The sequence below is a fragment of the Theropithecus gelada genome, chromosome 11 (assembly GCF_003255815.1).
Source record: "Theropithecus gelada isolate Dixy chromosome 11, Tgel_1.0, whole genome shotgun sequence".
In the NCBI taxonomy this organism is placed as follows: domain Eukaryota; kingdom Metazoa; phylum Chordata; class Mammalia; order Primates; family Cercopithecidae; genus Theropithecus; species Theropithecus gelada.
In genome coordinates this window covers 120,779,202-120,806,565 of record NC_037679.1, presented here as the reverse complement: position 1 = coordinate 120,806,565, position 27,364 = coordinate 120,779,202, and the positions used below count along the sequence as shown (strand labels likewise).

The 27,364-nt window shown below is 38.9% G+C and overlaps 1 protein-coding gene across 1 annotated transcript in view; it reads left to right on the top strand.

The window, feature by feature from the left end:
- Positions 1-27,364, top strand: part of ITPR2 (inositol 1,4,5-trisphosphate receptor type 2) — a 492,062-nt gene that overhangs the window by 37,685 nt on the left and 427,013 nt on the right. Inside the window, exon 2 of the mRNA XM_025402066.1 lies at positions 12,039-12,109. Coding sequence (XP_025257851.1) covers positions 12,039-12,109 — 71 coding nt within the window. The remainder of the gene's footprint in view (positions 1-12,038; positions 12,110-27,364) is intronic.

Sequence of the window (27,364 nt, the reverse complement as noted above, 5' to 3'; positions counted from 1 at the left end):
CAGCAAGCAGACCTAATAGACATCTATAGAACTCTCCACCCCAAATCAACAGAATATACATTCTTCTCAGCACCACATCGTACTTATTCCAAAATTGACCACGTAATTGGAAGTAAAGCACTCCTCAGCAAATGTACAAGAACAGAAATTATAACAAACTGTCTCTCAGACCACAGTGCAATCAAACTAGAACTCAGGACTAAGAAACTCAATCAAAACCGCTCAACTACATGGAAACTGAACAACCTGCTCCTGAATGACTACTGGGTACATAACGAAATGAAGGCAGAAATAAAGATGTTCTTTGAAACCAATGAGAACAAAGATACAACATACCAGAATCTCTGGGACACATTTAAAGCAGTGTGTAGAGGGAAATTTATAGCACTAAATGCCCACAAGAGAAAGCAGGAAAGATCTAAAATTGACACTCTAACATCGCAATTAAAAGAACTAGAGAAGCAAGAGCAAACACATTCGAAAGCTAGCAGAAGGCTAGAAATAACTAAGATCAGAGCAGAACTGAAGGAGATAGAGACACAAAAAACCCTCCAAAAAATCAATGAATCCAGGAGTTGGTTTTTTGAAAAGATCAACAAAATTGACAGACCACTAGCAAGACTAATAAAGAAGAAAAGAGAGAAGAATCAAATCGACGCAATTAAAAATGAAAAAGGGGATATCACCACCGACCCCACAGAAATACAAACTACCATCAGAGAATACTATAAACACCTCTACGCAAATAAACTGGAAAATCTAGAAGAAATGGATAATTTCCTGGACACTTACACTATTCCAAGACTAAACCAGGAAGAAGTTGAATCCCTGAATAGACCAATAGCAGGCTCTGAAATTGAGGCAACAATTAATAGCCTACCAACCAAAAAAAGTCCAGGACCAGATGGATTCACAGCTGAATTCTACCAGAGGTACAAGGAGGAGTTGGTACCATTCCTTCTGAAACTATTCCAATCAATAGAAAAAGAGGGAATCCTCCCTAACTCATTTTATGAGGCCAACGTCATCCTGATACCAAAGCCTGGCAGAGATACAACAAAAAAAGAGAATTTTAGACCAATATCCCTGATGAACATCCTCAATAAAAAAAGCTTTTTTTTTAAAAAAAAGCAAAAATCCTCAATAAAATACTGGCAAACCGGATTCAGCAACACATCAAAAAGCTTATCCACCATGATCAAGTGGGCTTCATCCCTGGGATGCAAGGCTGGTTCAACATTCGCAAATCAATAAACATAATCCAGCATATAAACAGAACCAAAGACAAGAACCACATGATTATTTCAATAGATGCAGAAAAGGCTTTTGACAAAATTCAACAGCCCTTCATGCTAAAAACGCTCAATAAATTCGGTATTGATGGAACGTACCTCAAAATAATAAGAGCTATTTATGACAAACCCACAGCCAATATCATACTGAATGGGCAAAAACTGGAAAAATTCCCTTTGAAAACTGGCACAAGACAGGGATGCCCTCTCTCACCACTCCTATTCAACATAGTGTTGGAAGTTCTGGCTAGGGCAATCAGGCAAGAGAAAGAAATCAAGGGTATTCAGTTAGGAAAAGAAGAAGTCAAATTGTCCCTCTTTGCAGATGACATGATTGTATATTTAGAAAACCCCATTGTCTCAGCCCAAAATCTCCTTAAGCTGATAAGCAACTTCAGCAAAGTCTCAGGATACAAAATTAATGTGCAAAAATCACAAGCATTCTTATACACTAGTAACAGACAAACAGAGAGCCAAATCATGAATGAACTTTCATTCACAATTGCTTCAAAGAGAATAAAATACTTAGGAATCCAACTTACAAGGGATGTAAAGGACCTCTTCAAGGAGAACTACAAACCACTGCTCAGTGAAATAAAAGAGGACACAAACAAATGGAAGAACATACCATGCTCATGGATAGGAAGAATCAATATCGTGAAAATGGCCATACTGCCCAAGGTAATTTATAGATTCAATGCCATCCCCATCAAGCTACCAATGAGTTTCTTCACAGAATTGGAAAAAACTGCTTTAAAGTTCATATGGAACCAAAAAAGAGCCCACATCTCCAAGACAATCCTAAGTCAAAAGAACAAAGCTGGAGGCATCACGCTACCTGACTTCAAACTATACTACAAGGCTACAGTCACCAAAACAGCATGGTACTGGTACCAAAACAGAGATATAGACCAATGGAACAGAACAGAGTCCTCAGAAATAATACCACACATCTACAGCCATCTGATCTTTGACAAACCTGAGAGAAACAAGAAATGGGGAAAGGATTCCCTATTTAATAAATGGTGCTGGGAAAATTGGCTAACCATAAGTAGAAAGCTGAAACTGGATCCTTTCCTTACTCCTTATACGAAAATTAATTCAAGATGGATTAGAGACTGAAATGTTAGACCTAATACCATAAAAATCCTAGAGGAAAACCTAGGTAGTACCATTCAGGACATAGGCATGGGCAAAGACTTCATGTCTAAAACACCAAAAGCAACGGCAGCAAAAGCCAAAATTGACAAATGGGATCTCATTAAACTAAAGAGCTTCTGCACAGCAAAATAAACTACCATCAGAGTGAACAGGCAACCTACAGAATGGGAGAAAATTTTTGCAATCTACTCATCTGACAAAGGGCTAATATCCAGAACCTACAAAGAACTCCAACAAATTTACAAGAAAAAAACAAACAACCCCATCAAAAAGTGGGCAAAGGATATGAATAGACATTTCTCAAAAGAAGACATTCATACAGCCAACAAACACATGAAAAAATGCTCATCATCACTGGCCATCAGAGAAATGCAAATCAAAACCACAATGAGATACCATCTCACACCAGTTAGAATGGCGATCATTCAAAAGTCAGGAAACAACAGGTGCTGGAGAGGATGTGGAGAAATAGGAACACTTTTACACTGTTGGTGGGATTGTAAACTAGTTCAACCATTATGGAAAACAGTATGGCGATTCCTCAAGGATCTAGAACTAGATGTACCATATGACCCAGCCATCCCATTACTGGGTATATACCCAAAGGATTATAAATTATGCTGCTATAAAGACACATGCACACGTATGTTTATTGCAGCACTATTCACAATAGCAAAGACTTGGAATCAACCCAAATGTCCATCAGTGACAGATTGGATTAAGAAAATGTGGCATATATACACCATGGAATACTATGCAGCCATAAAAAAGGATGAGTTTGTGTCCTTTGTAGGGACATGGATACAGCTGGAATCCATCATTCTTAGCAAACTATCACAAGAACAGAAAACCAAACACCGCATGTTCTCACTCATAGGTGGGAACTGAACAATGAGATCACTTGGACTCGGGAAGGGGAACATCACACACCGGGGCCTATCATGGGGAGGGGGGCGGGGGGAGGGATTGCATTGGGAGTTATACCTGATGTAAATGACGAGTTGATGGGTGCAGCACACCAACAAGGCACAAGTATACATATGTAACAAACCTGCACGTTATGCACATGTACCCTACAACTTACAGTATAATAATAATAAATAAATTTAAAAAAAAAAAAATAATAATAATGTGTTCTAAGACGATGGTGAATGAATGGAACAAAACCACTTAGTGCTAGTATTTAGCTTGTAATGATAAAATAATTTGTAAGCTTCTAAAAAATAGATGCTAAACACTTAAACTTTCAAACTACAGTGTATAAATTATGATACATGTCAGAGGGCGCTAGTGAAGGATGATAAGCCAACTCTAGTCACAAAACAGGAGAAGAGAAACAAGAAACCACAGAAATACGAGGAACGTGTGGGAACACAGCTGCCCCATTTAAAAAATGCGGCACAGTGAGGTTCAGTAACTAGCATAAACACAGCTGGTCAAGGATGAGAAGTCAGGTTTTTTTCTTCTCTTCTACTGCTGCTTCTAAATGCAGGTGAAGGAGGGAGTTGAATGACGTGCCAGAGTTGTGGGGGCCTGTGGTAGATTGGTGGGGTGGAGGGACAGTTTAGGTGAGAAGCCAGAAGATTGCAGCTGAGGGAGAAATTCATGTAGTCAAGCAGAGTGAAAATCCCAGCGTTGGGGGATCAAGTTATTTGTGATAAAGTTCTGAAAGTTCTTTTAAAGACAATTCTGCTGGGTGCAGTGGCTCACGCCTATAATCCCAGCACTTTGGGAGGCCGAGGTGGGCGGATCACCTGAGGTCAGGAGTTCGAGACCAGCCTGACCAATCTCTACTAAAAATACAAAAATTTTCCGGGCACGGTGGCGTGCGCCTGTAATCCCAGCTACTCGGGAGCCTGAGACAGGAGAGTCACGTGAACCTGGGAGGCAGAGGTTGCAGTGAGCCAAGATCACGTCGTTGCACTCCAGCCTGGGCAACAAAAGCAAAACTCCATCTCAAAATAAAAATAAAAATAAAAATAAAAATAAAAATAAAAATAATTCCATGATGCTTATGAACCTGGTCACATCTTAACCGCCTCTCTAGTAAAAGCTTTTAGTAATGTCCGTTGTGGATGCCCCACCTTCTGTCTTTCCCCAAATTCATTTTATTTAAATGCATTTCAGAGCCATTTTGTTAGAAATGAACTATATCACTTAGTGGTAAATGGATCAGATATATGTGGTAAACAAACATCAGGAAAATAATATGCTGATTTTATAATGTATGCCAGATAGAAATAGCATTTATGGCTTCATCAGAGAAAAGATACAACTAATATTTTATCAGTTATGTGGCATTTTCTTTGTAGCTGTTGGAATAATGAGGGACTGGAGACAAAGGAATTACTTACTTTCTTTCAGAAATCTATTTAAAAATCTGATAGCCATACATTTTATACATTAATTTTTTATACCCCGTGTGTATTCCTAAAATATATGCTGTTTAGTATAGCCTATATATGCATCTATACAATGGAATTATATAACATTTATTATTTTTGGACTTGAGTTTTTTAAAGCTCAACTTCATGTTTTTGAGATCTTTAGTGTCATTGCATGCAGTACAATTTATTCATTTTTTTGGTAGTTATCTATTGTATGAAATTATTCATTTAGTCATATCTTTTTTTTTTTTGCGACGAAGTCTCTGTCACCCAGGCTGGAAGGCAGTGGTGCGATCTCAGCCCACTGCAACCTCCACCTCCCTGGTTCAAGCAATTCCCCTGTCTCCACCTTCTGAGTAGCTGGGATTACAGGTGCAGGCCACCAAGCCCAGCTAATTTTTTTTTGTATTTTTAGTAGAGACAGGGTCTCACCATGTTGGCCAGACTGGTTTTGAACTCCTGACCTCAGGCAATCCGCCCGCCTCAGCCTTCCAAAGTGCTGGGATTACAGGTGTGAGCTACCACGCCCGACCTAGTCATAACTTCTTTATCCATGTTACTATTGATGAAAATTGTGTTTTTTTCAGTTGTTGCTATCATAAACAGTTTTGCCTCAAACACTCTTGTTCATACATGTCTTCAGATGCAAGTTTGTAAGATTTCTGTAGAGCATATATGTGTCTAGAAATACAAATGGTGAATAGAAGGGCAAGCACATGTTCAACTTTTAAATGTCACATTTTTTCCAAATTGCTTGTTCTAATTTCTACTCCCTATGGCAGTGAATGAAAATTTGCGTTCATCCAAAACCTTACTAACATTTAAATTTTTTCCTACCTTACTTTTTACCAATTTGTTGGATATGTAGTAAGATTTTAATTTGACTTAAATTTTTTTCTGATTACAAATGAAGTTGAACATTTTGTCAGACTTCTAAAAGATATTAGTGTTTCCTCAGGTTTGTTCATGAGTTATTTTGCATTTTTCTGTTTGGTTGTCTTTTTCTTATTGATTCTTAGGCATTCCTTATAAATTTCTGATACTAAATGTTTGTAGCAAATATCTTCTCCTAGTTTGTAACTTATGTGTTAAGGGATGCCCTTAGTATTTATGGCTTCTTTGTATGAATGAGAAAAAAGGCCTCTGTTGGCTGCACAGGCTGTTCTCTTGTGCAAACATATGATTACTTCTGGGCAGATGCAGCTTGTGCCACGGTATATGGCTTCAACAGTGGAACATAGACCACATTTCAGAACTGATTTTTGTACTGCCACCTTTTTTTTTGAAACAGAATCTCACTGTGTTGCTCAAGCTGGAGTGCAGTGGCCGTGATCTGGGCTCACTGCAACCTCCGCTTCCTGGGTTCAAGCGATTCTCCCACCTCAGTCCCCTGAGTAGCTGGGATTACAGGTGCGCGCCACCATGCCCTGCTAATTTTTGTATTTTTTGTAGCGACGGGGTTTCGCCATATTGACCATGCTGGTCTTGAACTCCTGACCTCAGGTGATCTGCCCACCTCAGCCTCCCACAGTGCTGGGATTACAGGCCTGAGCCTGTGTGCCCGGATGCTACCACCTTTTTTATAATATGTTTGTACAAATGCACAAGCATAGCAGTGGCCTTGTGAGTCTTCTGTCTCTTTATATTGTCCTTGGGTGGATGGAAGTCTTTTAATGTAGACAAACTTATTGGTCTTTTACGTTTTATCCTTTTTATTTAGTCTGGCTTAAATAAATTTTTCTACTCTCCTGTTCATAAATATCATCATCCATGTATTCTAAACGTTTTATAGCTTTACTTATCACATTTGAGACTTTAATTCATGTGGTATTAACTTTTTATGTGAAGAAGGGATTGTGTCATTTTTCCCCAAATAGACAACTAATTATCCTAACATCATTTAATAGTTCATCCTTTCCTTACCTTAATGTGTTTTGGTGTTGAGTTTCTAGATATGGCACAAATCAGGAAGGCATTATGCAAATTAATGATGTTTATAAAATTCTTCAGTATACAATTGTGCTTTCTAATTTTAGACACTATAAAAATGGAATTATAGAATTATGAGATGTTAAAGCTGGAATAGACATCAATGAAAGTCAGTTAGCATTTCAGTAAAAAATATTGGAGTGTCTACTACATCTCCATTATTGTAACATGCATGTATACTTGGAAAGCAGAGTATGTGGATATATAAGAGAATACAAGTTCAGCCTGGTAGAACAGAAGGAGGGAGCCAAGTCTTTGGTCTTGTAGATCTGGGTCCAAATCTTGGCTTTGCTCATGAGCTGTCATCTCCACCATTATCATCTGATCTCTCTAATCTGCAAGAGAAAATATTTTGCAAAATTGTTTTGAAATTAGTAATTATGTTTATAAACATATAGAGCAGTACTTGACATGCAATTAGTGATTGATAGATTATAGTTGTTATTTGGTTGGGAAGATAAGACTAATGTGTATGTCATACTTATATCTTGTAAACTAGAAGATACTCTAAAATTGCTATGAGATTTCAGAGAAGATTCTCCCATCAGGGGGAATATGGCTTCAATGAAGAAATGAAACTTGAAGATGTGTTCAAAGGATGGATTTCAGGTAATTTCTGTAGATTGAAGCCAGGTTGGAAGGATGGATTTCAGTTATGTTTCTGGACATGGACAGCAGTAGAGTGTGTTTTTTTTTTTTGAGACAGAGTCTCGCTCCGTCGCCCAGGCTGGAGTGCAGTGGCGCCATCTCCGCTCACTGCAAGCTCCGCCTCCCGGATTCGCGCCATTCTCCTGCCTCAGCCTCCCGAGTAGCTGCGACTACAGGCGCCCGCCACCACACCCGGCTAATTTTTTGTATTTTTAGTAGAGATGAGGTTTCACCGGGTTCGCCAGGATGGTCTCGATCTCCTGACTTCGTGATCCGCCCGCCTCGGCCTCCCAAAGTGCTGGGGTTACAGGCGTGAGCCACCGCGCCCGGCCAGTAGAGTATCTTAAACAACAAAAACCTAGAAATCAGATAAGAAAACAATGCATTTTCTCTTGACTGTTGGCATTTGTGAAAATAATTAATAGTGTACTTTATTTTTAACAAGGTATCAGTGGACTTGAATTTAATGCATAAACATAGCTTTTTCATGTAGATATTATACTTCTCACAGAATTTTTAAGACTCTTATGTCCAGTTAAAATTCCATTCACATTTACAAAATTCATACTTATGTATAAAATCAAAGTAGCTGTTAAATTTTCCTTATACTTTTGAAGATCTAATCGTTGAGTGATTTTTTCTTGTAAGTAAATTTGAACAAATAATTTACAGTTATGACCATATGAAGAGAAAAATAGGTAGAAAAAACAACAGGTTTTATGTTAGATGAGTTTTAGTGAAAAATTGAGAATTTTAGGCTAGTGCTATAAATCACTAGTTAGTTCTAAGAAAAATAAATGTAGCCCATTAAGATGTGCACTGATGGATTGGATTGAAAGGTGCTACCTGAGATACTGTTTTTTAGAGCAGGCTCTTTTGGCCTTTTTCAGGATATGACATTTTTGATAATTTTCTGGGACATACCTACATAGGGAATATTTCCAAATCTCTCTTCCGTCTCCTATTAGTCAACTGTTTATTGCTTCTAGTTATTTTATTGTTTATGTTAACTATCAAAAATAGCATCACTGATTTTAAATGTCACTTTAATCATCAATTAATTATTTAGCACCATCTATATTTTAAGCATAATGCTTAAAGATGGCCCTATAATGGTGAGTAAGACAGAAATGGGCTGACTCTCTTGGAGCTTATAATGATGTTGCATATATATATATATATATATATATATATATATATATATATGTATGTGTGTGTGTGTGTATATGTATATATGAAATTATAAAGTTATACTGGACTGTGATACAGTCTATTGGTAGAGGATAGCCTAGAGTATTGTAGGAGTGCAGAGCAGATCCTCCTACTCCATTTAAAGAGGGTTAGAGAGCTTTTTAAAACACACAGTCCTTGTCCCCAGAAAGTTTTATTCTAATAGGTCTGGACAAAGGAAATATTTTTTTTTGGTTATCCTTACTATTTTTAACTCCCCAAATGATTCAGCCAAATTTGGGGAACATTGATCATGAGTGGTTAAAATGGACAAAATCATGACATGGTCTAAATGAGTTAACTAGGGATGGAATAGATCAATGTTTTTCAGATGATTTTCTTCTCATGGACCAAAGGTCAGTCTTTATATTTATCCCTGTTTGGTTGTAAATTCTGGTCCTTAGGTTATAAAAGTTAACTGCCCTACTGGTGGGTGGGAGAACCTGGCTTATCAGTGGTACACATGTAAAGGACCTGGAATTATTGTTTACTATAAACCCAATGAAAGTCAGAGGGGAACCTTAACTGCCACAGGAGCGACTAAAATTGTAGGATGCATTTCTGTAAGTTTAGTATCAGAAAGAAGGAGGTAATAGTCCTCTGTACTCTGCCCTTGTTGGGGCCATCTAGACTCATGTGGATAGTCTCTAGGATCACAGGTGAGGGGATGCTGACACTTGGGGTGTATGAAGGATGTTGAACTCCTGGTAAATATCCACATGGGGAAGGACTGGAGAGAAATCAGTTTGCTCATCTCAGAGAAAGAAAACTTAGTCTATATAGTTCCAGAAGAAAGAACTGGGAACAGACAGGGAGAGTTAGTTGGGAAGCCAACATCATTTATTCACTGACTCATTTATTTATTTAACAAATATTTATTTAGCATCTATTGCACTTCATTCTAGTAGATGCCAAGGATATAATGGTAAACAAGATGGATTCAATCTCTGACCTCATGGAGCTTAAAATTTTTTGGAAGACTCAAGACAATTAGGCAAGTAGATAGAAGAAAATGGGATAAGTACTGGGAAAGATAAGGTACTATTTCACCTCCATATAAAACACATTTCTAGTATTAGTGCTGTCAGAATGATGGTAAATGGTAAATACATTGGCCTTGGAAGTATTCAAGAAGAGGCTGTTGGGGATATTGTAGAAGTTGTTCTAGGATTTTGGCATTAAAAGTCAAACAGGATTCCAACTACCATTAAAATCCTGTTTGACTTTTAATGCCAGTGTCATATATGTCTTGTAACAGATTCAGACTCCTTCCTTCTTCTTGTCCTTTCCTTCCTTCCATTCTCTTCAAATTCAGTTACAATTCTTTGAGTCTTCAGGATGAAATGACTGCCTTTGTGATTTTCACAGACGTTTTTGCGTAAGGAATAGGACAAATTTTTAGAACTGAAGTCATTCTTAGTTATTATGTTTTTATCTGTGAGGATAGATATTAGCGTTCACATAAATACACTGCCATCTGATTTATAGCTTCAGTTCCCATTCCTCTTGATGGCTGGTCCACACAGGCAGGGACTCAGTGACATTCATAGGAGTCTGTTTTTGTGGGAATGCACAGGTACAAGGAATGAATAGAATGTCAGTGTCATTTGTAATTTTTACATTATCAAATTTTTATGTGCTCTAAATAAGACCATTTTGACCATTGTATTCAAATTCTTAACATGTCTTGACCAATTAGAAAAGCCAACCTTTCCCTCATAGCCCTTTTATTTACATCTTATGTTGTAATATTCTCAGAACTATTGGAGCCTTTCAGATTCAATGTTACAGGCTGAAGTTGGACATTGTGGAAGTTTGGGTTTGCTTTCTCTTGACCCAATGTGACTTCCTGTTTCTAATAAATCAGTTTTTAGAGACTCTTAAAAGGAATTTCTTGCTTGCTTAGCAGCTCTTGTAAAACCACATTTTAGTAAACCAGTGTGAATGAAGGATATATTAAAAAAAATCAAAGAACTGTATTTCTTGACCAAATCAGCATTTTGTTTTATGGAAATTGAATCCCACAGAAAAATCTGTTGATTTAGGAAGTGTCTGCTTCCAGTAACTAGATAAACTAGGAACCAAAAGTTTCATTTTGATTAAGTCAGTCATCCTAGTTCAACTCCTGTGGTGGAGTTGATGCATGCTACTGAGTCTGGTTAATACTTCTTCTTCTTCTTCTTCTTTTTTTTTTTTAAACCACCAGGTTGCAATTTGGACATCTCCCTTTAAATGAATTCATATACATGTAATTAATTAACATGCATTCTCACAATATTCTGGAGAAAAACCTGGGTATTCACATCACGTTAACCGATGGAGAAATGAACGTTAGTGAGTCTGGTATTAACAGATCTTTCTCTTTGAGCAAGAGATTCATGTCTTCTGGCTCTCAGTTCAGAGATTCAGCTTCTCTGTCTTGAAATTGTCTTACAAATTGTCTTCTCGTAAATATTTTAATAGAGATTAAACATGTTGTTGTGGCTACAAAGGCAGTTTATTCATTTGACTTATATTTGTTGAGCACTTGTAGTGTGTCGGACACTCTTCTAGAAGCAGAGAATATGTGAAGACACAAGGTTCTTGATTTTATTTGTCCATTGAATGGAAACTGCCAGAAGTCGTACTAGGTACTTTAAAAACACTAAGTCATTTAATCTTTCTAACAATGCAGTGAGGTAGATATTTTTATCCTTATTGTTTAGGTATAAAGAAGGAGGCCTGAAGTCACCTAGCTAGGAAGTGGCCAAGCCAGAGATTGAATGCAGGCCAGGAAGGCATAACCACCTACTCTATGGGCACTCCAGAAGCCTGATCTCATAAGCTTACATATTCCCTGTAAAACATACATACACGCAGGAAAAAAAAAAAAGACAGGAAAATAAAAACTGTGGGTAATCTGACCACTCTTAATATTTTGCTGTGTTCCATTTCTTATATATGTATGTGTAGAAGTGCGTGTGTGTGTGTTTAAGCGTACATATATCTTATTGATTGGTTACCACTACATTCACAACACACTGTAAACATTTTGCAGGCCAGTGCATTTTGTTTAATGTAGTTTTAAACAGTTCCACAGTGTTCCATGTCATGAGTTATCTAACTAGTTTCCTACTACTTAACAATGTTTCCTATGTTTCAATTTCATAAACCAGGCTTTAATTAATATCTCTACAACCAAATCTTTTTACAGACCCATGATTATTAAAAAATTACTTAGTGAAGAAAGGTATTAAAACTTTTGGTAAATATTTATGCAATATCCATGTGCAGTCTACGATTTATGAATATGACAAGGATGTTAACAATGTAAACATGCTTTTCCTTCTAGGTTAGTGGATGACAGATGTGTGGTGCACCCAGAGGCCGGGGACCTTGCCAACCCTCCCAAGAAGTTCAGAGGTAAGAAATACATATATATATTTTTTATTGTATGAGCTAAGAGGGAGGATTATTTTTGTGTCTCAAAGTAAGTAATGTTAAAACTTCATTCAATGTGAAACTTTCAGATATAAATATGTTCACTGAAAATTCTTTCAACAATTTTTCCATTGTTTTTCTTTTACATATTGAAGGATTTGCAATGAAAGAATAGTTTTAATTTTTGTTTTGCCAGACAATGGTCTGTCTGTTAAAAGGAAATCTTGGTAATTAACTGTGAAAGGCTACTTGTCAAGCCAGTAAATGCAGCTGAACAGTATTTATTTATATACTTCTCTGACAATTATAAATGTTATAGTGTTTCATTGTTAGCTTTTTAATTTATCTTTGTAAACTCAGGAGTGTGGCAATGATGTGTTAGCTTACTTTTTAAAATAGCAGTTTTGATGGCGTGTAATAACTGACAATTGTCTTAGAACCCCTAAGTATAATTTTAGAAATAGCTTGATAATTTCCTCAAATGAGAAACTGATCCTAGTAAGAGATTGATTATAACTCAACTCTTACAAAAGGAGGATTAATGGAATCTATAATCACAGAAAGCTAAAACTAGTCATTAAAAGCTTGCCCAAATCAATTTCATAATTGATACATACTTATAATAATAAAAATAATTTTAAAACAGCATTTATTTTGAACAATGTATAACCATTCATTCTCATAATGGTGAAAAATGGTCTTAATAAAGGATTAAAAACTGGAGAGAGACGGAAGGATTCTCAGAGCCACCAGCCCAAGTGAAGATTGCTGCTTACTGCAATGGAAAAGGGAGACAATTAGCATTGGGTTAATGTTTACCATGTTTTACTCTCTGGGATAGGCATTTTATTTACACTATCTCTTATGGGAATATTTTATTTATTTCATTTTCTCTAGACTGAGATCCTTGCAGAGAAACTGACGTGCACAAAAAATGTCCTTTGAGTTAAATTGGTCACTTTATCCAGATTTCTCCCCAAGTAGAGAAATTTGCGTAAGACAGAATGTGGAAGACAAACTGCCCATTGGACACATCTGCAAAACCACTCAGTAGGGATACTTTGCTAACCCTGGGCAAGTGAGGTCTTCCTGCAGTAAACAGTTTCCATTGAGGATGGACTTAGAATGAAGCTACCTTGAGGGTAACATGTAGGAACAACCTGCCAGAGACAATGCAGGAAGTGTGTGTGAAATGACCCAAAGGTAAGAGGGTAGAGAAACCCTAATGGAAGGACAGATAGTGTGAATAAAGGTAGATTCGGAAAAGAATGAGCTAGCACATTGTGTAAAGATGAGGAGAGAATTAGGGCTCTGGAGGAGAGATCTGAGGAAACTACCCAGAATGTAGCACAGAGAGATACAAAGAAGGAAAATTTGGATGAGTCATGAAAAGCTTGGAGGATAGGCTGAGAAGTTCCCACAGTATCTAACTGAATTCTAGAAGGAAAGACTAGGGAGACTGGGATAGAGGCCATATGTGAAGGAATGTGGGTGAGAACTTGCTAAACTGAGGAAAAACACTCTTCCCCAGGTAGAAGAGGCACATTGAGTTCAGAGCAGTGATGGTAAATACAACCACATCTACCGCTAGACACTCTTTGGTGAACTGTAGGGTATTAAAGACAAAGAAAAATTCTAAAAGCAAACTGGGACAACAAATCTGTATTTGTAGCAGGAAAAAGCATGAGGTTCAGGTTTTGACTGTACTGCTTGCTGGCTGTGTCATCTTAAGTAGGTCACTTGCCTGCTTTGAGCCTCAGAGGACCTCTGTCATTGGCTAATGGGAGTAGAAGTAGTTAATAACAAGAACAATGACTACCACACAAGGTTTTGTGAGCCTTGAAATATTTCCAGAGAATAAATATAAAAGCATTTTAAGTCATTATACAAATGGGCCGGGCACGGTGGCTCACACCTGTAATCTCAGCACTTTGGGAGGCCGAGGCGGGTGGATCGCCTGAGGTCGGGAGTTCGAGACCAGCCTGACCAACATGGAAAAACCCTGTCTCTACTAAAAATGCAAAATTAGCTGGGCGTGGTGGCTCATGCCTGTAATCCCAGCTACTCAGGAGGCTGAGGCAGGAGAATCACTTGAACCTAGGAGGCAGAGGTTGCAGTGAGCCGAGATCACGCCACTGCACTCCAGCCTGGGCAACAAAAGCGAAACTCCATCTCAAAAATAAATAAATAAATAAATAAATAAATAAATAAAGGATAGTTACTTTATGATAGAAAAGCATAATGCATTTCTATTAAGCATACTTGACTCAACCCTTACATTATTGCCTCTCCAAGAGCAGGATTTTATTTACTTCTTTTTGTGTTTTCCAGGCATAGTGCTCTGCCCATAGTCTGTATCCCTCAAAATAGCCATTAGGTACTTTTGGATGAGACACCCAAACTTTTTCTGGGATCCTGTGATAAAACTTGGTTTCCAGGGGTGCCCACATTTCACAGGCATGAGCCTGGGCAGCCTTGCTCCTCTGTTGGTCAGGGAGAATTAATCTTTCAAAGACAAACATTTATGCTTCATGGGTGCCTTTCTTCTTTTCCTCTTTCAATCCACAGTGAAGTGAATTGTTTTAAATTTGCAAAGATTATTTTAGAGTGTTTAAGGGAACCTGGGATAACAGCTCTGTACCCACTAGGTAATTATATGCAGATACTTGGTCTCATATTATTCACTGGGCACTGGTTCAGAGCATGAATCACTTTTTCAGACACTCCATCCTTCTGGTGAAAGGCTGGCTTTTCCTGTAATCCAGTCATTGAGGTCATTATCCTTGCTGGTTTACTCTCATTTTCTACCTCCAGTGTTAGATTAAACCATTTATCTTACTATACTCATCATTGAAAAAGGAGGGTTCTTTCCTATTGGGAACTCAGGGTTCTCTCTTATCTTAAAGCCCCAGCCTTTCTTCCATGATGCATTGTTTATGCAGCTGGATTCTCAAAGAATTCCCTGAACTGGGCTTGCCTCTGCACTGGACTTCTTAACAGTAAGGAGCAGACAGTGCCTGACCAAATGCCTCATCCTTTTGCATAGCTTGTCTTTACGGCTCTTGCCTTAGGCCATTCTCTGCATGAATATATTTCCCCCATTTTTTTTTTTTTTTGGCTTTAAAAGCCATTGCTGTTTCATAGATTTGCCTCCCAGAATCACCATCCCAGCATTTCCAGACTCCCCTGCCAAGTTTCCTGAGCACCCTCCCTTATTGTTACTTTTTAGATGAGGTGAAGAAACAATAGCATATCAACAGTTCAGCTGTACCTCAGTTCCTCTTGCCTCAGCCAGACACATGATATTCTCAAATTAATTTTAAAAGATTTTTGTTTTTCATACTCATGCTATAATTTGTTCAAGCGAATCATAACATTTTAGAGCCAGTAGGCAATTAAAAGTAAATCTAGTACAACTCCAATTTTTTTGACTGTGGCAACCAAGTTCCACAGTGAAATGTTCTTTTGACTGTGTCGCATTACCTCACTTGTGAACAGAGGAAACTAAGTTTTACCAAATAAACAATTTCCAAAGGGTTATTTCAAACCTGGTGGACAGCCATTTTTCTGTAGAAACCATGCAATAGATTGATATTAACAGAAACATAGTAGCTTTTTCTTATGTGAGTAACATTTCTTTAATGATCAAATATTCTGCATTTTTAAGAGAAACTGTAAACATTGGAATATATGTAGCTGTACCAAAGAGTTGTGAAAACGTACAGAGAGTTCTCTTCCACTCTGTTTCCCCTGTTATTTGCATCTCACTGGGGACATTAGTCTAAACTAAGAATTTACCATTTGTACATTACTACTGACTACATTTCCAGACTTTAGTTGTATTTCACCAGCTTTTCCACTAAAGTCCTTTTCCTGTTCCTGATCCCATCCATGATCCTGTGTTGCATTTAGTCATTGTGTCTCCTTAGTCTGCTCTATTCTGTGACCCTGTCTTAGTCTTCCCTGGTTTTTCATGATCTTGATACTTTTGAAGAGTACTAGCTAGGTATTTTATAGAATGTGCCTTGTGTGTCTGTCTGATGCTTTTGTCATGGTTGGACTGGAGTTAAAATTTTGAGACTACCACAGTGGTTATGCGCTCTTCTCTCTGCATCATACCAGAGGGCATATAATACCAACAGAGTTCATCACAGGTCTTATTTTTTGATGTACACTTTAATCCTCTTCCCTTTAATAAAGGCAGTTATTTTAATTTTTGATTTTATATTCTTTTGCTTTTTCCTGTTCCTTTCCACCCTTCTCCCCCTTCTCTAGAAAACTCTTCTTAGTATTATTTTTCTAAAAGTCTGCGTATTTATGTATGTGCCATTTCTTTTAGGAGAAGTCACCTTAAATCAACTTAAAGAGAGGTTTATGTCCTTCTCTTACCATCAGGGTGATAAAAGATGGAAGTAGTGGAGAACCCAGGGACCGTTTCCTGGAGGATGGAGGGAAGAGAAGACAGCCCCTTCTCTTGGTTGATTAGGTATTTCCCAGTGTTGGGCCATTTGGTCTTGAAATTTCCAGTTCTGAGATTCTCCGATCATTTGTCACTTGCCTATTTAATAATGTACCACGCCTACCTTGGGGCCACTTGTAGCAAACAACAATCAGTCATTTTGAAGTAATAAGTCAGAATGCTTCAGGAATTGGAACTAATATAGAGAATTTTTTTTGCTGTGCAATGAACACTAAAGCAGGTAGTAAAAATTAGGGACTTGGGGGAAAATGGGCAAAATCTCTGCTTTAACTCAGTTCCTTTTCTTCAAATAATTCAGGGAAGCCCTTTTGAAGGCTGGACCTAACATTTTGCCTCTGCCCATGGAGGTTGCACACTCACATGCATAAACGAAAGTGTGTTCTTGCTAGGCAGTTGCTTTGACTTTATATGGAGTCGAACATGTCAAGCTTGTCTAACAGAGTGATTCCCCACGCTCAGCCCATGATGAATATTTGCTCCATCAGCTTAACAATTGCTATATTGAATTTCTTCAGGTTTGGTGTTAGAATACTTTCAGTTGTTATTGTCAAAGACTGAAACTATTTCAGATTTGAAATCAACGAAGATTTATTGAATATGTAATACATGGTACACTGTACTTGAGGCTTCCCGTGCATTATTATTTAGTCATCACATGAAGTAGAAATTATTGCTATCCTAATTTTGCAGTGGAGAAAGTAAGTAAAAAGAAGTTATGCAACCAACTTAAAGTTGCTGAGCTCCTTAGTGGTAGGACTGGGGCTTAAACCAAGTTCTATGACTCTAGAACTGTTTGTTTTTAACCACTGTGCCATACTATCTATTGAATTAGTCCCACCTATAAATTCTACCTGTTAGTCCTATAAAGTCAGATGGATTGAATCTAATCCTTTTTCCACACAATAGCCCTTTAAGTATTTCTTTAGAATGACCATATTCCTGTGACTCTTTTCTTCTAGTCTTACTTTTTTTTTTTTTTTTAGTTCTTTTAACTGTTGCCAGCTACAAATTCTTTAGGGATTTTTCTGTCTTCATTATACTACTTTGTTTGTTTTATGGTTAGGCTCCTGTTTGTCAATTTAATTCTGAGCCATGTAGAAAGAACTGAACATAGTGCATTTGAGTTTTGTCTAATGAGAACTCCTCACATTTTTGGATGCCACATTTGCAGCCTCTTTAGTCAGGGTTCTCTAATAGGGGCAGAACTAATGGGATATAGTTCTGTATAATAGGATAATAGGATATAAAGGAGAGTTTATGTTATATATATGAGTTTATTAAGAACCTATTAAGAACTAATAGGCGCTCTCTCTCTCTCTCTCTCTCTGTGTGTGTGTGTGTGTGTGTATATATATATATGTGTGTGTATATATATATATATTTAAGTAGTATTAACTCACGTGATCACAAGGTCCCACAATAGGCCGTCCGAGTCCCAAAGCTGAAGAACTTTGAGGGCAGGAAGCATCCAGCACAGGAGAAAGATGTAGGCTGGGAGGCTAAGCCAGTTCAGCCTTTTCACAATTTTCTGCCGCTTTATATTCTGGTCGTGCTGGCAGCTGATTAGATGGTGCCCACCCAGATTAAGGGTGGGTCTGCCTTTCCTAGCCCACTGACTCAGATGTTAATCTCCTTTGGCAGCACCCTCACAGACACACCCAGGATCAATACTTTGCAATCAAGTTGATCACTTTAATCCAATCAAGTTGACACTCAGTATTAACCATCACAAGTCCACCCCTTGTCAACCTGAACTCATAAACATCTCCTGAGATCATACATAATCTTCAAATAAAGACAGTAATAAGGTCATAATTATGCCTGATATGACACAACTATCCTTTGTACAACTGGAAATGCACCAATCCCCGATCCAAATACTATTACATAAAGTTAACAATACTTAAATGCTGATGTAAAGTCAATAAATCTTATGCCACATAATAAACGAAAAAGAGAATAAAATGAAGATATTTTCTTAGTACAAGTTTATACATATATGTACATGCTAAAAATATGTTTTTAGCAAAAGAAGGGGGAAATAATCATGGCAATTACAGTCCTAATTTTTGCAACTAATCATGTGGTCATAACTGGTACTAATGACTACCTTCTACAACCCATTCTGTATTCCTTTTACCTTCAGCAAGCACCTCAGCAGGTCGTGGTTTTTCCCTGGTGAAGTGACCCAAACCTTCATTCCTGAAGGGTCTGGGCCATTTGTAATCCTGCCTGAATTGGGCTGTTGTAGTTTCTCATTGACCTTAATCACAGGGCATGGTAATACTAAGAGATGCCCCAAGGGATCTCCTGTATTTCCTGCGTACTCTTCCTTACTTCCATTGTGGAGTAGTAGACTGATTTCATCTTGATAGCCTTGGTCAGTCACCCCAGCTAACACTATAACTCCCTTCTTAGCCTGTTGATTTAAAGGTAAGAGGAACCCAAGGTGTCCAGGTAGCAATCTTAACTTCCAGTTTAATGGAATTGTTGCTGTGTGCCCTGGTGGCAGTGTTCCTTCTTCTGGAACTAAGACCTCTAGGCCAGCACAACATAATATTCGAATGAACAGAAAGCAAAAATTTTGTTAGTGGATCACTGTGGGTGGTAGTGAGTGGTGCCTCTTCCATTTCTACCCCTTGATTCCTGGACCCGTGAATCCTGGCTATGAGAGAAATAGTACCATATATTGGAGGCTGATTCGGAACATATACAGCTTTCTGGAGAACTTTACCCCAACCCTGCAAAGTATTGTCACCTAGTTGGCATTGTAACTATGACTTCAAAAGGCCATTCCACTGTTCTGTCAACCCAGCTGCTTCAGGATGATGGGGAACATAGTAAGACCAGTAAATTCCACGAGCATGAGCCCACTGTTGCACTTCTTTAGCTGTAAAGTGAGTGCCTTGGTCAGTGGCAATGCTGCGTGGAATACCATGATGGTAGATAAGGCCTTCCGTGAGTCCACAGATGGTAGTCTTGGCAGAAGCATTGTGTGCAGGATAGGCAAACTCATATCTGGAGTAAGTGTCTATTTAAGTGAGGACAAACCTCTGCCCTGAGCTGCAACATTAAATGCAGAGTCCCTACTTAGTGGGCTCAAATCAATAAATTCAGCCTGATCCAACTCTGTGTTCCTTCCACCATTATTCCATACCCTTAATATCTATTCCCATGTATTTTCTCCAGATTTCTGCTAATATAAATTAGAAAACTCAAGCAATTCTTTTCAAGTGTAGTGCACCTCCTCATGGGTCTCACTCTGAACCTCACCTCTAGGGGCCTGCTAGGACTTTAGTCTAGTTATAGGTCTAGAAGCAAACAGGGGTGTTGAGGATGGCTCCTGAGGAGAATCTGCATTATCTTGCCTGGCAACTGCCTCAGGGGAGCCTTCACGGTTGCTTCAGGCAGTGCAGGGTTCATCAACTCAGACAAACATGGAAAGGCTGGTGGCAACATGAGTTGGGGAGGGGATGTTGCCACTACTGGGGATGGGGAAGATGCTTCTTCTGGCAAACATGGTTCATCAGAGTTTACAAGCTCAGTGTCCCCAGCTTCATCAGGGTCCTCCCACACATCCCCATTCCTAGTTGCAGGGTCCCGTTCTTTTCCAGTCAACGCCCTCACTTTAGCAGTAGACACCTGGCAAGGCTGTGCGTGCACTTTTTCTTGCAGGTCAGCCACTTGCATGATAAGAGCTTGTGTCTATTTTTCTACAGTTTCAGCTCTTTCTCTACAGGAGATAAGACTCTTACTCAGGACAATCTTAGCAGATTTGAGGCTCAGTAGCTGCTTCTGAAGCCAGGAGTTAGAATCCCTGAGTTCCTTATTTTCTTTCATCACTTTGTCCAGTGAACTTAGGAGCAACCAACCAACTTCATTAGGTTCCTTGGTTCTCTACATATGATCAAAGGTATTATGTATAGAGTCACTAAACTCCTTGCTTCTCATGAGTGGTGAGTCAGGAGTGTCAAATGCATTTATTTTGCATAATTCTCTAAACAGTTCACGCTAAGGACTATCAGTGTTCTCCATACTATTAGAAGTAGAATCCTTAGCATTTTTGGGTCTAATCATGTTAAGCAGCCAGCTCCAGAAAACCCCAAAACCAATGAAAGAACTCCATCCTTAATATTCTGTTCCTCTAGAATCACTCCTGGTACCAAAATCTGTATTAGTCAGGGTTCTGTAGTGGGACAGAACTAATAGGATATATATATATATCCTGGAATTTTATAAATTACTCTCACTCATATCTCATATGTATATATATGTAGAGGGGAGTTTATTAAGTAGTATTGACTCACGATCACAGGGTCCCGCAATAGGCCATCAGCAAGCCGAGGAGCAAGGAAGCCAGTCCGAGTCCCAAAGCTGAAGAAGCATCCAGCATAGGAGAAAGATGTAGGCCGGGAGGCTAATCCAGTCTAGCCTTTTCAGGTTTTTCTTTTTTTTTTTTTTTTTTTTTGAGACAAAGTCTGGCTCTGTTGCCCAGGCTGGAGTGCAGTGGCCGGATCTCAGCTCACTGCAAGCTCCGCCTCCCGAGTTCACGCCATTCTCCTGCCTCAGCCTCCCGAGTAGCTGGGACTACAGGCGCCCGCCACTGCGCCCGGCTAGTTTTTTGTATTTTTTAGTAGAGACGGGGTTTCACAGTGTTAGCCAGGATGGTCTCGATCTCCTGACCTCGTGATCCGCCTGTCTCGGCCTCCCAAAGTGCTGGGATTACAGGCTTGAGCCACCGCGCCCGGCCTGCCTTTTCAGGTTTTTCTACCTGCTTTATATTCTGGCCGTGCTGGCAGCTGATTAGATGGTGCCCGCCCAGATTAAGGGTGGATCTGCTTTTCCCAGCCCACTGACTCAAATGTTAATCTCCTTTGGCAACACCCTCACAGACATACCCAAGATCAATACTTTGCATCCTTCAATCCAGTCAAGTTGACACTTAATATTAACCATCACACAGCCCAAGAATCTTGGCCCAAGAATCTTGGGCCAGAGTCCCTGACTCTCCTTTGCTTTTAGTCAACCCAGACTCCTGATGCTTTTTCATTTGCATCTCTGGATTCTGTTTCGTTCCCCCTGTGCTGTGTGATTGGTTCTTTGGAATCAAGTGGAGAACCTGTTACTTTTCACCTTGTTGCATTGGTTCATTGTTCTAGGTTTGTTTTAGCCTAATAAACTTGTGTTTTATTCTTTTTTTTAAAAAATCTTAACTCTCATTCAAATTATTTATTCTAATTCCCAACCTCATGACATCTTGAAATATGTAAAGTTAATAAAAGGTACGTATTGTGATAATCTCATTTCATGTTATTCTGGTGTTATTGAATATATCTGAGGAGAAATAGATTGGATAGTATAAGTTGGGGTACCTGTGGATCAGACCCTGGAAGACTTGGTAGAGGTAATCTATTTGGGAGGTGATCCCAGGAAGCACAGATGAGGACTTGGGGGAGAATGGGGTGAAAGGAAGGAAAGGCAAGACGGTGTGCATTAGTGAAGCTCAATCCTGGTGGAAGCAACTGAAGTTCAGTCCCGCGGGGCCTCTGGGAATCCATGCAGAACATGCCTTAGAACCTCCTACCCAAGGACAGGAAGGCTGGGGCCAACTTCCATCCATCAAAGGTTTTGGTTTGCACCAGAGGGTGTTGTCATTTCGTTCCATAATACGCTTCTGCACTGTTCATACTGTTCCTCCATGTGGCAGGGAGACTCTCATGCAGAGAAAAAGAGAGATCTAGGAAGTTGAGATGGGAAGCTGTTCGCATGTTGGAAATTATCTACTACACTTGTTGGTGAACTTGGGTCTGAGGACGCATGTTCACATTCTTGTGGATAGTCAGAATTTTATCTGTTTCTTTAACTGAAAGACCTGTGATTAGACTGTAAACTGTATGAGGGTCAGGACTGTGTTAGCCTTGTGCTCTGCTCAGTCACCAAGATCAAGCACGGTGTTTAGCATATTGTTGGTGCTGACTTAATTTTTGTTGAATTAATGAATAAAGTTCTAGAAAAGAATTAATTAATTAATTTTTCTATAAACAAGGTTTCACTATGTTGACCAGGCTGGTTTCGAACTCCTGGCCTCAAATGATCCTTTCACCTCAGCCTTCCAAAGTGCTGGAATTAGAGGCATGAGCCACCACACCCAGGCTAAGAACTATAATTTTTAAAGGCAATATAGTTTCAGTTCTGTCTCCAGATGCTTTTTCAGTGTCTTACCACTATCCAGCATGTAACATAGTTGTTTGACTAGTTGTTTTATGTTAAAGCAAGGTGTAGACCTATTAGTTTGTTATAGTCTTAAATTCTACACCTTTAGATTTAAGTTCACAGGTGGATTCTAACAAATCTTTAGTGTAAATAACAGAAGACAAAAACTTCTCCATGTATTAAGTGAAGATGTTTTTAGTAGTTTGTAATTTGCCGCTACTCAAAGAAGTTCAGAAAATTGCAGTGGATTTCCAAGTCAGTAGTTACATGCTTTATACTAAAAGAAAAAAAAAATCATTAAAACTCTCCAGTTGAATGTTGTTGCTATGTTTATCCTGTGTGTTTGTGGTGAGTCATCCTGTTTATAACCCTTACTGCTAATGCCATATTATTAAAGTCTTAAGTGGCAGTGGAAATTGGATAATAAGTTTATTCTCCTCCATGAGGTTTCGCAGAAGGGCCAAAGGATGAAATGAGAACACATTGCTTTGCCTCTTTGCCTCTCCTGTCAAAGCTAGTCAGGATTGTAAAAGTGCTTATGCTTTAAAATACTTTAGTCTCCGTATTGGGAAGAGGGAAGTTGCTGTGGTTCTGAGTGATAGTAGGACTGTTTTGGAAGTCTCATGAACCACTGTTTAAGGCAGCACTCATACAATTAATTGTGTCTCTGAGTTATGAACAATGTGTGAATTTTGAGTGATTTGTGGCTTTAATTGTGAGATTCAGTTCTCTCCCTTCAGAATAGGAACTGATGGGCAGAAAAGGAACAATCGTGGTGCATGTGGTGTAGTGGGGTAAGAACAGCTCTCCAGTTCCCTCACTTACCCATCCTGTGTCCTGGGGTTAATTTTCCTGAGCTGCAGGCTCATGTGTAAAAATCTCCCTTCCCGCGGTGTATATGAAGTGAGTTGCGTGTCTAAATTCTTAGTGAGTGCTGAATAAATATCTTTTTTTTTTTCTGTGAGTATTTTAACAGCCAAGACTATTCAAGAACAGAAAGTCCTAAATATTAAAATTCTTAACTTTGAGTACTTATAACGGCCTTTCTCCATATTAGCCTACTTAATCCTGAATAGCCTTGTTTTACAAATGTGGAAACCACACTTTAGAGAAGCAGCATGCTTAAGTCACATAGGTGGTAGGTGGGAAGGTAGGCTTGTTTTTCAACACTGTAAGATCTTGGGCAGCCATAAAAAAGCATGAGTTCATGTCCTTTCCAGGGAATGGATGAAGCTGGAAGCCATCATTCTCAGCAAACTAACACAGGAACAGAAAACCAAACTCCGCATGTTCTCACTCATAAGTGGGAGTTGAACAATGAGAACACATGGACACAGGGAGGGGAAAATCACATACCGGGGCCTCTTTGGGGGTGGGGGACAAGGGAAAGGAGACTATTAGGACAAGTACCTAATGCATGCGGGGCTTAAAACATAGATGACGGGTCAATAGGTGCAGCAAACCACCATGGCACATGTACATCTATATAACAAACCTGCCTGTTCTCCACATGTATCCCAGAACTTAAAGTAAAAAAAAAAAAAGAAAAAAAAAAGATCTTGGATACATGTAGCAGATTTATGGAATATACACCATGTGCAGTGCAGTGTATGAAGTAGTTGCTACAGCTCAGACGAGTCAGAAACGAATGCTGCTCTCAAGGAATTTATAATCTAATGACGAAGATAAGATACATATATGTAATATAACACAAGGTAGAAAGTGATAAGGGCTAAATAAAAAGATACAATGATGTGTTGTGGGAGGATGAAGATTTTAATTTCCTGTTTCGAGTGATGAGGAAAGCTTCTTAATTAAGATGGCATTTGGCCTGAAAGATTTGTGCCTGTGGGGAAGGACAGGTAGATTTGTTGGGCCCAATACGCATCTTTATGAGAAATTAGTTCCTAGGATGATGTTTGGTGTGCCAAATTTGGTTGCATTTCTTCTTTAAACAGTAATGGAATGGTTAGTATTCTTTTGAGTATAATACTGAGATGAAAGTGCCAAGCCTTTGTCCTAATCCATTCGACCTTCTGCAGGTGTTACACAGTAAATCAATGACAACTAAATGTGACAAGGGTACCACTGCTATAAATGACTAATATTTATTTAGTTCTTGCTACATGTCAGGTAATGTTCCAGCTGCTTTATATTCTATTAATGCATTTAATCTTTTGCAGCAATATGAGGTATATATTATTATTAAATATTATCTCCATGTATTAAAGTGCTGTGACATAAATGCCCCCAAAGCCCAAAAAACAAACAAGCAGTCTGGGCACGGTGGCTCACGCCTATAATCCCAGCACTTTGGGAGGCCGAGCAGGAGGATCACGAGGTCAGGAGATTGAGACCATTCTGGCTAACACGGTGAAACCCTGTCTCTACTAAAAAATACAAAAAGTTAGCCGGGTGTGGTGGTGGGCACCTCTAGTCCCACCTACTCAGGAGGCTGAGGCAGGAGAACGGCGTGAACCTGGGAGGCGGAGCTTGCAGTGAGCTGAGATCACACCACTGCACTCCAACCTGGGTGACAGAGCGAGACTCTATCTAAAAAAAACAAAAACAAAAACACAACAAACAAAAAAATAAACAACCCACAATGACTTCTATATGTAGTAGAAATATATTTCTCTTTCATCTAATAGTCCCTAGGTGAGTGGTCCAGGACCATCTTGGCAACTCTGTCATTCTCAGCACGTGGCTTCCAAGGTTGTTCCGGTAGTCAGCATTTCCTAGTTGGTAGACAGGGGGTAAAGGGAATACAAGGAAAGTAGATTCTTCCTTCAGGAGGGCTCCCGGAATTTTATAAATTACTCTCACTCATATCTTGTAGTCATGTAGCTTATTGAATCGAATGGTGGCCCTGCAAACTATATGTCCATGTCTTTATGTATAACGTCTTTTTATATAATATCTGGGCACTATAAGTGTGATGTTATTAGGAAGAATGGTCTATGGAAATTAAATTAAGCATCTTGAGATGAGATCACCTTGGATTGCCCAGGTGGATTCTACATCTTATATATCCTGGTACAAGACATACGAATAGAAGGCACACACAGAAGACCACATAAAGACACAGTGAGAAAAGGACTTTTGCTGCCATAAGCTGAGGAGGCCTTTGAGCCACCAGAAGCTGGAAGAGGCAAATGAGAATTTTCTCCTAGAGCCTTCAGAGGGAACATGGCTCTGTGTACACCTTGACTTCAGACTTTTGGCTTCTAGAACTATGAGAGTGTCAATTGCTGTTGTTTTAAGCCACCGATTTTGTGTTGATTTGTTGTGGCAGTCACAGGAAACTAATAAACTTGACTCCCTGTTGCTGCAAGGAGCCTGAGGAACATGGTGGTTAGTGGACTGGTCATGTGCCAACCTAAAACTACCTAAAGGAAGAAAAGAATGGATATAGGGTGGGAGGAGGAGTAACATTCTCTATCATATCTCATTTTATAGATGAGGAAGCTGAGGCACAGAGAAGTTAAGTAACTTGTTCCTTGTCATACATCTAGGAGGAAGAAAGCAAAGTTGTGATTGAAATCTAGACACTTAACTGCCAACTATACTGTCTTTAAACCCAAGAGACTGTAGAAACAGAGAAGAGAATTGTGATTGGCTTTGGAATTCAGAGGAAGAATGGCCAGTTGTTAACCAGGCAGAGAGGAGGGGATGATGGAGAAAGAGGCATTTCTGGCTGAGGCACAGAGGTATGAAATAGCATGACCAGTTTGTGGGGGTAGTTAGAAGCTCAGTTGACCCAGAAATACCCCTTGACTTCACTGAAAAAAGAATAAGCCTCCCCAGTCTACAGTTCTGTGACTTTTTTCACCTCTAAGGCTGGCTGTGTGGGAAGATGGAGAAAGACCTTATTTATTCAATCCTTGCCTCTCTCAACCCATATAAGAAGGTCCTTGGTGAAGTCTTCAGATATTTATATGATACAGATCTACTTTTGGAGAAAAGGATGATCCTTATAACAGTACAACAGAGTACATTTTAATCATTTTTGTAGGATGTTGCTCTCCTAAATGATGTGGAGGTTATAGGGTTAGCGTATTTCTATCTATGCTATATTCATTGTTAAGTTTGTATTCTTTAGGAAGTTATTCCCAATCATGTTACACCAATAGAATTTCCCTTGGAAAATGCATTCTTTTGATAATGTATTTCTAGGAACATGCTGTGGTGAGAAGCATGGACTGTTTGTGGAAATGAAACTTTGGCTCACTCAAAATACTTTTCATCAATTAAATGTAGCTGTTTTTAAGTAAACCATTCCCCCATCCGCTCTTCTTTTGTGTCATGTATTAGGCATATTAAAATATCAAATCAGTTCCCTTTTTACCTATTCTGTAGTATAAAGTGTCTCCACTGAGAAGGAGGGTATTATATACATATTTATTATTTTATGTGGAAATATGTGTGCATTAATATTAATATTAATATTGGTAGGTGGGCCTTACTTGTTTTTCTCTCTTCTGAGTATTAAACAGATTAACAAAAGTTATATTTTGTTTATGGAAGTCTCTGTGTTGCTCCAT